The sequence below is a fragment of the Hyperolius riggenbachi genome, chromosome 9 (assembly GCF_040937935.1).
Source record: "Hyperolius riggenbachi isolate aHypRig1 chromosome 9, aHypRig1.pri, whole genome shotgun sequence".
Taxonomy (NCBI): Eukaryota; Metazoa; Chordata; class Amphibia; order Anura; family Hyperoliidae; genus Hyperolius; species Hyperolius riggenbachi.
Window position 1 is genome coordinate 86,510,518 of NC_090654.1, and position 14,770 is coordinate 86,525,287.

A 14,770-nucleotide genomic window follows, 5' to 3' on the forward strand; every position below is an offset into this window, starting at 1 on the left:
ACGATCTGTGCTGCGGGCTGAAGAGCCCTCGCAGCACACAGATCATTCAAAATGCATGCGGTCCTTATGTGGTTATACATGTGTGTGTATGTAGTACAGTCCTAGACAGGAAGCGGAAAAAAACAGTTTTCATCCTTGTTAATTTATTGTCATGTATTACGGCAGATTTAAACATCCGGAGAGACTTTATACGCGTTGGAGGTGGGAAACGTGTCATTCAGACTCAACAAAACACCTCAGACCTGGGTAAGACATTTATCAACTTATTTTATCCATTGGCATCTCCTAGCACTAAAGCTTGTGAGGTACGCCCTATTTAGACTGAGACTGTGAATCAGAGGAGTCAATACATTTATATTTTAACCACATTCCACGGTGCTATATGGGGAACCCTGAAACATTTATAACTCCTCCCCTCAGGAAGGGGAAATTCTGTAGCCTTATACTCCACATTGTTGTCCAGATTGCGGGAGATCAGTTGTGAGTGTGACCTGCTTATGACTTTGCCAAAAATTAGGCTGGTCAGAAAGCAGAGGCAAAACATCTTGGGCCTTGAAGTGGTCTTCCTAAACAAGTACTAGAGGCAGAAGGTTCTTGAAATGTTTCATTCAAAGAAACTGTACAAGTATACAGGCCTTAGAGTAGAGAAGAGAAGGCCCTTGGAGGGATCTTCTTTACCCAAAAAATAGGCATCCCAGAGCACAGGCAGAAGGCACTGGGTAAGGTCATTTTGGGTGTAAACAAAAATAGGATGATAGTAATGATAATACATTTTGTAGGTCACAAAGCAGAGATAAAAGGCAGCTGGAGAAGTGTCCCACCTAGTTGTAAAATTAAATTAGGTAGTCCACAGAGCAGCATCATAGGAAGACATTGGGAAGGGTCCTTGATAATAATAAAAAAAATAATAATAATACAAAATAATAATACATTTTGGAGGCCACTGAGCAGTAATAATATTTTTGAAAGGTTCAGAGAAGAGGAAGAAGACATTTAGAGAATGGATCCTTATCATTGTACTACAGTGGCTGGATAGTGTAATGGTTAAGTGCTCTGCCTCTGACACAGGAGACCTGGGTTCGAATCTTGGCTCTGCCTGTTCAGTAAGCCAGCACCTATTCAGTAGGAGACCTTGGGCAAGTTTCTCTAACACTGCTACTGCCTATAGAGCGCGTCCTAGTGGCTGCAGCTCTGGCGCTTTGAGTCCGCCAGGAGAAAAGCGCGACATAAATGTTCTGTGTTTGTTTGTTTGTTTACTAATAATGAAAAAAATAATAATAGCAATAATAATAATAAATATAGCAGGCCACACAGCTATGGCAGAAGGCAGTAGGAGGAGAGGGTTTTCTTTGTTGAAAGAAAATAGTAAACTTTGCTTTTTAAAAATGTGGTGCTGTCCAGCTCTTAAAATTGCAGGATATGACTATTACTAGTATTAGGTTCAAACACGTTATAAAGTGTTGTACAGAGAAAGTTGAACCATTCACTTCAGTTTCTGAGCCACTCTGACTCCCTAAGGCACGATGGTTACCAGAGCTGGGAAAAGGGCCTCCAGGGCCGAAGGCAAAATAGACAAAATTGTCTCCCTCTTCCCCACAGCTAACTACATTTTCATTGCTCAGAGCTAAACCATGGCATGTCTTGATGGTGTATAGCAGCATAAAAATACACATAGTGCCACTAAATCACCAAGGAGTGTCAGTTAGAAATGATTTCCAGGTGGGTACATCCTGCCCTTGGCCCTGCCTTAATGGTTACCTACCTCCACCGACTGATGACCCCTAAAATTTCACAGCTCCTACTCATGCTCATCTTTACCTGCAAAATACCAAACTCTTGCGAGAGTTCAAAACTACTTGCCTTTATTTTTCGACTTTACATATCCCCAGACTCATGACACCCCCCCATTCATCTCCCATAAACTGGTGTGTGAGTATGCAGCCCCAACACAAAGTAAAAGGCCTGTACCCACCATGCGATTTTCCTGACTTTTTTTCCAATGACCAATGATTTTCTGAGCGACGAGCGATCGTTTCTGTGATCTTGTGACATGGGTACAGGTGCATGACCACGGAAACAATGTTTAGTGACGTGTGGCGATAATGGCCATCACAGTGGATCTTTAACATCCTTGACAACTCCGTGCAGGGGATGTCGTTGGATCTATCTTCTTCCATCGAGTGGTAAGTATTTTGCTTAAACGGAACCTTAACTAAGGGGAAAACATTTCTTTTTACTTACCTGCGCTTCTACCGTCCCCTGTGCCCACGCCGGGAAAAACCGATCCTCCGGTCCACCACAGCGAGCCAGTTTTGTTTCCAGCGACTGGCCCGAGCCTGCGCGACCATGGCTGCGTGTGTCCTCGATCACACTTCTGTCACTGTTCTGCGCATGCACAGTATGACATTTCTTGTACTGCGCATGTGCAGGACAGTGACGGGAGCGCGAGCAAGGATGCATGCGGCCATGGCTACGCAGGCTCAGTGGCCCAAGAAAACTGGCTCACTGTGGGGGACCGGAGGATCGGTTTGTCCAGGCATGGGCACAGGATGTCTGCAGGGGGCCGGTAGAAACCCCAGGCAAGTGAAACTTTTTTTCCCCCTCACTTAAGGTCCCCTTTAACAAACCTCTACAACCAGTCCTCCCTAGTCTGCATTTGCCTGAGCTGCACAGCTAGAAAGCAAATCAGTCTCATCACTGTCTTATTTTGTTGTATTGCGTTATAGTTATTCCGAATCATGGTGTTGCATTGATAACTGTTCCACACATCCCAGAGAAAATTTTCCTTGGAGTAGATGAGAGTCCTGACACCTGGATCAACCTACTACACAGCACATACCATGGTAAGAAATGCATCCCTCTTTGTTCTATTCTTATTTTATTCATTTATGTTTCACTTATGTGCCACAGACAGTTAACCACTTGAGGACCACAGGTTTATTATTATTATTATTAATAATTAGTGTTGCGAAACTCAGCCAATAATTACGATATAACACACAAAAGCCCTGGAGTCTCCCAGATAAGGAAGGCACAATCTAGTTAGTAACAATAAAGGATCAACCCAGATTGTAGGTATATTGCGGAATCTTTGTAGCCACATTTGTATAGCAACAAGCTATGCCTAACATAGCAAATATATAAATACCTAAGGAGATACTAATTACACGTACAAGACTTCCAATGATTTTAGCCAAACAGTATCCCCGAAACTAATCAAGAGTCTTGCGTAACTAGTACTCATCAGACCAGGCTTTCTTGACTGAGTTGTAGGGGACCACAAAGATGATGCAATGGCGTGTCTAGACACCACATGCCTATCCCTTTTATCTGTTCCACCTGTTTCTTGATAGGTGTGTAGCATTATTGCATTTCAAGTGGCGCCAGCCACTAGAATGCATCAATGGATGTAGCTCCGTGGCACGTCTAGCCACAGCAGAAAGTATCCCCAACCTGCACTCCAAGCGGCATACGCCGCCAGAACGCACACCAGGAAGTCCTCGCAGCCCTTCAGGCCGTAGGAAGAGTTTTTTTCCTAACAACAAATAGTTTTAGTATGGTTGTCGCCCAGGAGCTGCCTGTTTGGCTAAACAGTTTTAATACTGCATTAGGCTTTTTCTGTGTGACTGAAAGAATGGTGGCTTTGTGAAAAGCCTCAGGGTGGATTACATTTCCCCATGCTTGAGAATACTTTAGCAATAGCAGTTGATAGCTGAGGATGTATGGTCTGTTCCAAGGCATTTTCTGGTAACCCACCAGCCTTGAGGGATTGAACTTGAGCTCTGACAGTGATTTTGAGGGATTGTCCAGACCCAATTGTGAGTGAGGGGTTAAGGCTCATTCATTTTATTCTTTCATAGAAAGCTTTACATGAAGGGAAATGGATGTAGAATAATGCTGAGAGCATTGCTGTTGTCGGTAGTGTGCTGGTATAAAAAAAACACGGATTAGTTTCTGCTTCAGTAGCCTGTAATACCCCAGGTATGTAAAAAGGTGAACCCTGTTGAAGTTATAATGACAAAACGTTTTTGTCATGAAAAGCTGAATAGTTAAACCTCTTCTATCTAGTATCTTCTGTTTTAGGAAGCCGCAATTGTACTTGCCAGAGTTTTGTAAGTAGGGAGATGTTCTGGTTCCTTTTACCCCTATAAATCCATACATGTAACTGATTGGTCTATATGTCTTTGTAAACTTAATGGGCTATAGCAGTGCCTGTGAATTCGGGACCTGGAGTTTTTTCTGCCTTGCTGCTGCCTGGGTCTGTGCAGGTATAGGCCGTGTGGAGTCCACCGCTGCTACCCAGGAGGTCGGGGCTCCACTGGGGTTGGAAGACACCGCACTGTGCTGATCGGGACACCTTTGGCCTCGCTGGATGCTAGCTCCATCCATCCATTCGCTGCTATTGCTCCACCGCAGCAGCGACGCCTTTGGTTCAGCTCCTCCATAATGCCAGCAGCTAATCCGGAAGTAAGGGCAGCCACGGCCAGACGCACCTGTGACAGACAGATTATCTTGGCCAGCCCTGCCGAATGCTGCCCAGGAGTCGGGACCCACCACAGAGATGAACACTACTGCAACAGGGATATCTGAGGGTGCAGGCTGGTGTTGTACTTTATTTTCTGGTTTAATTTGATGGATGTATGACTTTTTTCAACCCAAAGAACTATGTCACTATATGCACCTTTTGAACTGGCACACCTTGCCCTGCACTGCCAGATGCCAGCAGGTGGGATCCTCAGCAACGCCAGCCGTCACCGCCAGTTACATTTATGAAGAACTTGGTCATCACTGCTAAACCTTCACCTCCCTCTTCCACAACCCCCCCGACTTTGATATCTTTTTAGGGATAACAGGTGATTGCCAAATAGGACTGGTGAGGCCTCAGTGTGGCAGCCTTGGCTCTTGGCTTTCTGACATTCTCCCCCCCCCCCTTACTATCACCCCCCAACCCCCCACCTCCCTTCCTTCCAGAACGTGTATGAGCCAGAACCAATTCCGGGTACAATCCCCCTTTGTACTTGGCAAAATAAATGATTCTGATTCTGAAAATAGTTAATCTGGATATTTGCATGGTTATAGTTATTCTGAACTGATGTATACTTATACCTCTGAGCTATACTTATTCTGAACTATTATGGGGGTAACGTCTTGCAACCATAATGCTGAACAATGGCACATGCCTTGAGTTTTAGGAAGTCAAAATTTGACTTGATCTAGCCTAGTCAGGGCCGGGCTGAGGCATAGGCAAGAGAGGCTCCAGCCTCAGGGCGCAGGGTAGGAGGGGGCACAACTCACTTATCTATCATTCCCATATTGTGTTTGAAGCAGAGAGAATTAAGAAAAGAGCATACATGGCAGTGATTGCATGCTAGATAACTAGAGATTAAGGTGTTAGAGGAGGGGGAAGTTGGGGGCCCTGGGCACCTCCAATGCTAGGTACACACCATACATTTTCTGGCAGATTTACCTGCCAGATCGATTATTTCCAACATGTCTGATCTGAATTTAGATTTTCTGATCGATTTCCATTCTCTTCAACGGAAATTGATTGGAAAATTGATCAGAAAATCGATGGCAATTCAGATTGGACATGTTGGAAATAATTGATCTAGCAGGTAAATCTGCCAGAAAATTGTAAGGTGTGTACCTAGCATTAGTCTAAAGGTGGCCACACACGATAGAATAAAATAATTTGATTTTACGGTAATTCGATAAAAAAAAACGATCGGATCTCCTGAAAAAAAAACGAAAGCTTTTTTTTTTCATGCGACTGAAAAATCCGAACAGATTTCCCGTTTTCTTCGATTTTTATCGATCCGGAATGCCAGATATTTTTCTTCAATATTTCTAAAGATTGTATGGTGTGTGTTAGATTGTCAATTTATTAATACCATTAATATTATTAAAATCAGCGCTGCGTAATATGTTGGCGCTTTATAAATACAATAAATAATAATAAACAAATTAATATACACACCCTAGCAATTTTCTCAGAGTTTCCAATCATTTTTATCATAATTGGGGAAAAATTGAACATACGTGTGTGGTACATTGGTCATATTTTTAAAATGTTACAATCAGTCAGAAAAATTAATTGCAATTCTTAAATTGAACAGATATTTAAAAAATGGTATGGTGTGTGGCCACCTTAATAGCAATTAGTGTGTGACAGCTGGGGTGGGAGGGATGGAGGAGTGCACTATTTACAGTGGTTGGCAAAAATTATTCGGCCCCTTTAAAGTTCTCCACATTTTGTCATATTACTGCCAGTGTCGTTGTCCAGCTGGAAGGTGAACCTCCGCCCCAGTCTCAAGTCTTTTGCAGATTCCAAGAGGTTTTCTTCCAACATTGCTCTGTATCTGGCTCCATCCATCTTCCCATCAACTCTGACCAGTTTCCCTGTCCCTGCTAAAGAGAAGCACCCCCAGATGCTGCCACCACATTTGACAGTGAGGATTGTGTGTTCAGAGTGATGTGCAGTGTTAGTTTTCTGCCACACATAGCGTTTTGCATTTTGGCCAAAAAGTTCAATTTTGGTCTCATCTGACCAGAGCACCTTCTTCCACATGTTTGCTGTGTCCCCCACATGACATGTGGCAAACTGCAAACGGGACTTCTTATGCTTTTCTGTTAACAATGGCTTTCTTATTGCCACTCTGCCATAAAGGTCAACTTTGTGCAGTGCACGACTAATAGTTGTCCTATGGACAGATTCCCCAACCTGAGCTGTAGATCTCTGCAGCTCTTCCAGAGTCACCATGGGCCTCTTACCTGCATTTCTGATCAGCGCTCTCCTTGTTCGGCCTGTGAGTTTAGGTGGACGGCCTTGTCTTGGTAGGTTTACAGTTGTGCTATACTCCTTCCATTTCTGAATGATCGCTTGAACAGTGCTCCGTGGGATGTTGAAGGCTTTGGAAATCTTTTTGTAGCCTAAGCCTGCTTTAAATTTCTCAATAACTTTATCCCTGACCTGTCTGGTGTGTTCTTTGGACTTCACGGTGTTGTTGCTCCCAATATTCTCTTAGACAACCTCTGAGGCCGTCACAGAGCAGCTGTATTTGTACTGACATTAGATTACACACAGGTGCACTCTATTTAGTCATTAGCACTCATCAGGCAATGTTTATGGGCAACTAAATACACTCAGACCAAAGGGGGCTGAATAATTATGCACACCCCACTTTGCAGTTATTTATTTGTAAAAAAAATGTTTGGAATCATGTATGATTTTTATTCCATTTCTCACATGTACAGTGGTGTGAAAAACTATTTGCCCCCTTCCTGATTTCTTATTCTTTTGCATGTTTGTCACACTTATGAATGTTTCTGCTCATCAAAAACCATTAACTATTAGTCAAAGATAACATAATTGAACACAAAATGCAGTTTTAAATGATGTTTTTTATTATTTAGTGAGAAAAAAACCTCAAAACCTACATGGCCCTGTGTGAAAAAGAAATTGCCCCCTGAACCGAATAACTGGTTGGGCCACCCTTAGCAGCAATAACTGAAATCAAGCGTTTGCGATAACTTGCAACGAGTCTTTTACAGCTCTCTGGAGGAATTTTGGCCCACTCATCTTTGCAGAATTGTTGCAATTCAGCTTTATTTGAGGGTTTTCTAGCATGAACCGCCTTTTTAAGGTCATGCCACAACATCTCAATAGGATTCAGGTCAGGACTTTGACTAGGCCACTCCAAAGTCTTCATTTTGTTTTTCTTCAGCCATTCAGAGGTGGACTTGCTGGTGTGTTTTGGGTCATTGTCCTGCTGCAGCACCCAAGATCGCTTCAGCTTGAGTTGACGAACAGATGGCCGGACATTCTCCTTCAGGATTTTTTGGCAGACGGTAGAATTCATGGTTCTATCTATCACAGCATGCCTTCCAGGTCCTGAAGCAGCAAAACAACCCCAGACCATCACACTACCACCACCATATTTTACTGTTGGTATGATGTTCTTCTGCTGAAATGCTGTGTTACTTTTACGCCAGATGTAATGGGACACGCACCTTCCAAAAAGTTCAACTTTTGTCTCGTCGGTCCACAAGGTATTTTCCCAAAAGTCTTGGCAATCATTGAGATGTTTTTTTAGCAAAATTGAGACGAGCCTTAATGTTCTTTTATCTTAAAAGTGGTTTGCGCCTTGGATATCTTCCATGCAGGCCATTTTTGCCCAGTCTCTTTCTTATGGTGGAGTCGTGAACACTGACCTTAATTGAGGCAAGTGAGGCCTGCAGTTCTTTAGATGTTGTCCTGGGGTCTTTTGTGGCCTCTCGGATGAGTTCTCTCTGCGCTCTTGGGGTAATTTTGGTCGGCCGGCCACTCCTGGGAAGGTTAATCACTGTTCCATGTGTTTGCCATTTGTGGATAATGGCTCTCACTGTGGTTCGCTGGAGTCCCAAAGCTTTAGAAATGGCTTTATAACCTTTACCAGACTGATAGATTTCAATTACAGTAGTTTTGTTCTCATTTGTTCCTGAATTTCTTTGCATCTTGGCATGATGTCTAGCTTTTGAGGTGCTTTTGGTCTACTTCTCTGTGTCAGATAGCTCCTATTTAAGTGATTTCTTGATTGAAACAGGTGTGGCAGTAATCAGGCCTGGGGGTGACTACAGAAATTGAACTCAGGTGTAATAAAACATCTTTAAGTTATTTTTTTAACAAGGGGGGCAATAACTTTTTCACACAGGGCCATGTAGATTTGGAGTTTTTTTTTTCTCACTAAATAATAAAAACCATCATTTAAAACTGCATTTTGTGTTCAATTAGGTTATCTTTGACTAATAGGTAACGGTTTTTGATGAGCAGAAACATTTAAGTGTGACAAACATGCAAAAGAATAAGAAATCAGTTAGGGGGCAAATAGTTTTTCACACCACTGTACACCACTTTGTGTTGGTCTTTCACGTGGAATTCCAATAAAATTGATTCAGGTTTGTGGCAGTAATATGACAAAATGTGGAAAACTTCAAGGGGGCCGAATACTTTTTCAAACCACTGTATATATATACACTCCAAAGGGTCAAAGCTATGCATCCTTTTTAGTGTATATATAAATACATTTGCTTATTGATATAATATTAACCTGTTTTTGTGTCTGCTTGGAGGAGGTAAGTCCACCACTGCCTCCCCATTTTTTTTTATTTTTTTTGAAGTTTTAGCTACTTTTATTCTTTTGGCTCCTCTGTTCATTTCTACATTTACAATACAGACTTTTCATATTAATCGTTCTGTTCAAAATAAATATATCTCTGCTTCCTTCCTCCTAAGCCATAACCCTGAATGGAAAACTAGCAGCCGGTAGAAACAGTTTTGAAAAACTAGGACTCGTGCACAAGAAAAAATCAGTATATATGATAATAACAGCTGATGTGATCACAGTCATCAACAATCTACAGCATCTGAAGACCTACAGCTGGGAGTTAGCCTTGCAAGTTATGCGGTAAGTGTTGAAGACAATGGAATTTTGTTTTAGCAGATTATTATTGATTTACAAAGTGCCAGCATATTCTATTGGCTGCCATACACTTGTTGATTGCCACCAGATCGACCAACAGATAGATCACTCTCTGATCAAATCTGATCAGAGAGGATTCTATTGGAATTCACAACCTGTGGAGCTGCTGCTGCTACCTCGCCGCCCCAAAGATATTACCTCTCCGCCGGTGCGAGTCCCCGGGTCCCTGCAGTCTCTCACTTCTTCCGGCATCCTCCTCTGTTCTCCCCTTCATTTCATGTCCCGTCCTGTGACAAGCTAAGTTAAAACAGTAGAGGGCCTTCTACTGTTTGAACTTCACCTTCTCACAGGACGGGACAGGAAGTGAAGATGGAGACGATGCCGGAAGAAGTGAGAGACTGCAGGGACCCGGGGACTCACGCTGGCGGACAGGTGATATTACTGCTGCGTTGGTAGTCGCCGTATTGAACGTCACTAATGATGCAATCCCGACCCGCGGGCGATCGATCAAAATGTTCTTCCTGGACAGATCGACTGAATCGATTGATTTCGGATCGAAATCGGTCGATCAGTCAACATCTGCATTAACGATTTCACAGCAGATTCAATCACATTGATCGAATCTGCTGTATTTCGACGGGAAATCGACGTAGTGTATGGGTACCTTATGTCCGTGTACAGAGTAAGAAACAGACATAGGGTACATAAGAATACAAACAGTGGTATATATAAAATAAAAACATTGATACATAAGTCAGAATTGGTAGAGATAGTAATTACAGTACAAACATAACAAAATGAACAAAATGTATGGCAAATTACAAAACAAACAGTTGAGAGAGCCCTACCTTTGCGAGCTTACAATCTAAAGGAATAGGGAGGAAATAAGTGGTGGGAATAGTATACAATATGTATAACTAGGGGTGAGTGTGGTTTTAAGGTTCTATTTAGTAAGGAACACAACTTGGCTAAAAGTTGAAGGAGAATGGCCTAAGGTAGAGTGTATGCTTGTGGGAAAAAGTGAGTTTTGAGGGAGGGCTTAAAGATTTCAAAGGCTGGACAGTGATGGATGTGTTTTGGAAGGGGATTTCAAAGAAGGGGTGAGGCTTGTGAGAAATCTTGTACTGTATATATAAATGTGAGAAAGTGATTCTAGAGAGTGACAGGAAGAGGTCATGTGTAGATCTGAGATTGCGGTTGGCTTGGTGTCTGGAAACTAGAGAGGAGATGTATGAGCAGCAGCAGTTTGTGTTCCTACCAGCAAGGGATTATGGTAGAGCGCAAAGGAAATAGCCATTATGGGTCAGCCGCTTTATCCTTCTACAGGACAGTAATGTGACTTCACAACAGTAGCTCTATGTTCCAAAGCACAAAATAGTCTTCTGCTGTAAAAAATAAAATGTAGTGATTTTTTTTTCTTTTAAAGGACACATCCAAACATAAAAAAGGAAACAGATCTATTTACCCGGGGGCTTCCTCCAGCCCCTGGCAGCTGATATGTCCCTCGACGCAGCTTCGGTGTCCTGGGATCCCCTCCGTTTGAGGTGACAACCTCCCCAGATCGGCATCTTCTGCGCCTGCACAGAACGCTACCGGCCACTGGAGCGCGACCAGAAGCAGAAGATACCGACCAGGAATTGGCAACTCCAACGGAGGAGATCCTGGGACACCGGCGCTGCAGTGAGGGACATATCGGCTACCAGAGGCTAGAGAAAGCCCCAGGTAAGTAGATCTGGTTTTTGTTTTGTTTTTTTATGCTTGGACCTGTCCTTTAAATACCACTATAGCAAAAAATGTTAAAATTGAAAATGTGTGTGTATGCATATGTGTACAATTGTACATTAGTTTGACAGTAAAATGCCCTATAAATTTACTATTTCCTACGTTCCACTCACTTATAATAGGTTGCAAAAATGTGACAGATCTGTCAGGATCTAGTCCATCTTCTCATGAGAGATTCTCAGTATTTTATTTTTTATCAAAAACACTTAAAGAGACTCTGAAGTCTATATTTTTTCCCCGATTTTGTCATATAATAAAGCATTAATGTCCAAGTTAAATCGCTGCATCCCCGCGAGAGATGAATGATTTAATAGAGAGAAAGCGACCTGCAAAATTCCACGACTTTGCAGGTCGCAGATCGTGCTGTCCTGGCTCGCAGGAATTTTCTTCCTGCAGAGGCTGAGCTTTGAGCTGTAGCTCTGTCTCTCCGCAAGCAATCTCTGCGGGTCTCCGCCTCCTCTCCGCCCCTCTTAGTGAAAGAAGATTGAAAGGGGCAGGGAGAGGCGGCAATCCGCAGAGATTGACTGCGGAGGAGGCCTAAAGCTCTGCCTCTTTGAGGAAGTAAAGCCCTGGGAGCTTTGCAGGGCTATTCCTCAGTAATAAATCACTCATCTGCTGCGGGGATGCAGCGATTTCACTGGGGCATTCATGCTGAACAGGATTATATGACAAAAGCAGGGAAAAAAGAGACTTCAGAGTCTCTTTAATGAATGGTAGTTGCTCACTCAGTGTACCTGCAGTAATAATATGCAAGCAAGTAGGGAAGCCTGCATCTTTTTATCATTACTAGCTGAAGACCCGGCGTTGCCCAGGTATGTATTTGGCTGCTAAGGACGATGCGAAATCTTGCGCTAATCACACACAGTTCTGGTGTTTCTTCAATACATCCACTAGCAGCTCCTCTACCCCAGCTGAAGGGTATAACTGTCAACAAAGAAAAAAGTAGAGGGAGGAGCGCTCCGTAGTGCATTAAAACTTTTAATAGAAGACACGCAAGAATATAAAACCACTTACTAGAAAATGGTAAAAAGACAAGCATCTCTTGGGTAAAAACCCAAACAAATGACCCTGGATGTTCCATCATTACTTTTTTTATGGGCTGTATCCCCATTCTTATTTCCTCTGACTCCAAAAAAGCAGCACCCATATCTGTATTGTCCCGTTCTCTCTCATTTCTGTCTGTTCCCTTTCTCTTGTATGCTTGTGGTCTCGAATGTCTATAATCCGGTCTATAGGACCTGCGACTAGACGCACTAGACCAACTACTGGCAATGGAGACATCAGATTGTTGGATCTGTTGTACTGGTTTATTGGGTGTGCTTCTAATGGGCTTTTGTGTTCTGGGTGCATAGGTTTGTTTCCATCTGTATGCTATCCCTCTATGGAACGCAATTCTATCTCTGTTCAATTTATGTTCTTTTTTGCTCACTATTTCTTGGTTCAGTTTCTCTATATATTCTTTTATCTCCTTGTCTTTTTGTATAAAGACAGGATCTTCTTTAAAGGCTTGTAACTTATTACCCAAAGTCGCAATATCTGTCGTGACCTCTTTCAATCTCATCTCATATACATTTTTCATCAAGGTCATCATATTAGCGGAACAATCTTTCAGATTTTTCTCCCATTCTAATTTAAATTCAGGACTCAAACCTATGTCATTAGGGAATATCTGGACTCTCATCCCAAAGGGGTTGATTTTTTCTTCCAGATATATATTAAAGTACACCACATTCCACCACATATGTGATTTGTTGATTAATAACTTCTTAAGGTCATACATCAATTGTACAATATCTCTTTGTTCTTTAGTTTCCTTCATGGATGTTCTGTTGGATTGTGTCTTTGCCACCATACCAGTCCAATACTCAGAATTATAATCCATTATCACAGTCAGTATAAATATCAACAATATATTATACAGAAAAAGGGTGTTTTCCACCCATATGGCTAAAGCAATACAAGATCACTTATAAAGCAATAGTATAGTTCCACCCCTCATACAGTATTGTACACAGTCCACACAAAAAATAATAACGGGGCTTTAAATGAACAATCGATCTTTTATTCTTCAATATTCAAATCTCTTCAAGATTGCGGACAAGTAAGCACAAGAACCAATACAGGACTCCACATCATAACCAAGGACTGCCTGACACGTGTTTCACGATTAAGGATTGCTTCCTCAGAGGCATACAGTACACACACATATTTGTTAAAAAATACACATATAGCATAAATTGTACAATCAGTTACATACCAACCATGGTCATATGTGTGTATCAGGATACAGGTATGGGGGAAATAACCGTAAATGTATCTTACCAAAATGTCGGTTCATAAATAAAGTCACCTCGCAATCTGCAAAAATTTGTACACATATAAGAACCCAGATTAATCTCCATAAACAATAAAAGCTACAACCCAATCACCACAAGTATCCTATATACAGGACCACCATAGTTACAAAGTGAACTATACTACTAGTGTCCTATAGGGACCAATACATCACAAAAATGTAGAGGTCAAGTATCAGTGACCCCACTCCTTATATTCAAACAGTGCAGTGCCACCTGTATATATAATACAATCCCCAGTGGTATATAGACATGCTTTAACAAAGTAATATTTGCTGGACAAATGTATGTATAGATCACAAACCCCATAAAGATGTTTGTAGGGGTAATCTATATAGCATCATCTAAAACATACTGTAGCCAGCATAAGTGGAAATATTATACCTTCCCCATTACCCAAATACGTGTACACAGTGACCCACCTGTTATATCTATCCAGCGGTTCCCCAAGCAAAAAGTTTTCACATGCCACTATAGAGTAATGACGAAAGTATACTATAAATATAATGAATTACCTGTGAGATAGATGAGTAAACACTCATAAACAAAATCCTGGACGCTGCAGCGCGTCCATGAACAGCAAGCATCACCCAGTGTGCACCCTCGTGACTATAAGAAGATCCCAGTGTCCAATGGAAAGGAGCATAATGGCATGTGGGCGGGGCATATGTCCCCGGCTATGAACAGCACGCCGCAGTGGTCCCATTCATTGATCAACGCCCCCCGCAGAAAAACCAACAGCCTCTAATCAGAGGCTGCGGTTTTTCTGAGTTACAAAAAGTTTCCTGTCCTCATTCGTCTTCCTGGAAGTGTACGATCATGCTTCCAGGACTTTTTCACTGTGGCCATCTTGTGGCTAAATAGTAAAAATACACCCACATCCATTTTTTAATAAATAAATAGCTAATTTAAAATGTTAAAAAATGTGTTTACCTCCCACACTAAAAATTACCTACAACATTTTTTCTACAATTTTTTTTTTTTAATTACAATTAAAAACAAAAACATAAATAGTTACCTAAGGGTCTGAACTTTTTAAATATGCATGTCAAAGGAGTATATTAATATAATTTTTTAAAATATGGGCTTGTAAATACCTATGGGCGTCGGCAAAGTGGCACCCCCAGGACCGCCTAACGCCGATCGGCTGATTAGCTGGGGATCGCGCGCATCTGC

At 42.0% G+C, this 14,770-nt stretch overlaps 1 protein-coding gene across 2 annotated transcripts in view; it reads left to right on the forward strand.

The window, feature by feature from the left end:
* The window catches only part of LOC137532541 (inter-alpha-trypsin inhibitor heavy chain H3-like), a 178,777-nt gene that overhangs the window by 139,634 nt on the left and 24,373 nt on the right, over nt 1-14,770 (forward strand). For both annotated transcript variants that reach the window (XM_068253151.1, XM_068253152.1), the window contains 3 exons: nt 166-246; nt 2,727-2,843; nt 9,272-9,443. In XM_068253151.1, the coding sequence (XP_068109252.1) occupies nt 166-246; nt 2,727-2,843; nt 9,272-9,443 (370 nt within the window). The remainder of the gene's footprint in view (nt 1-165; nt 247-2,726; nt 2,844-9,271; nt 9,444-14,770) is intronic.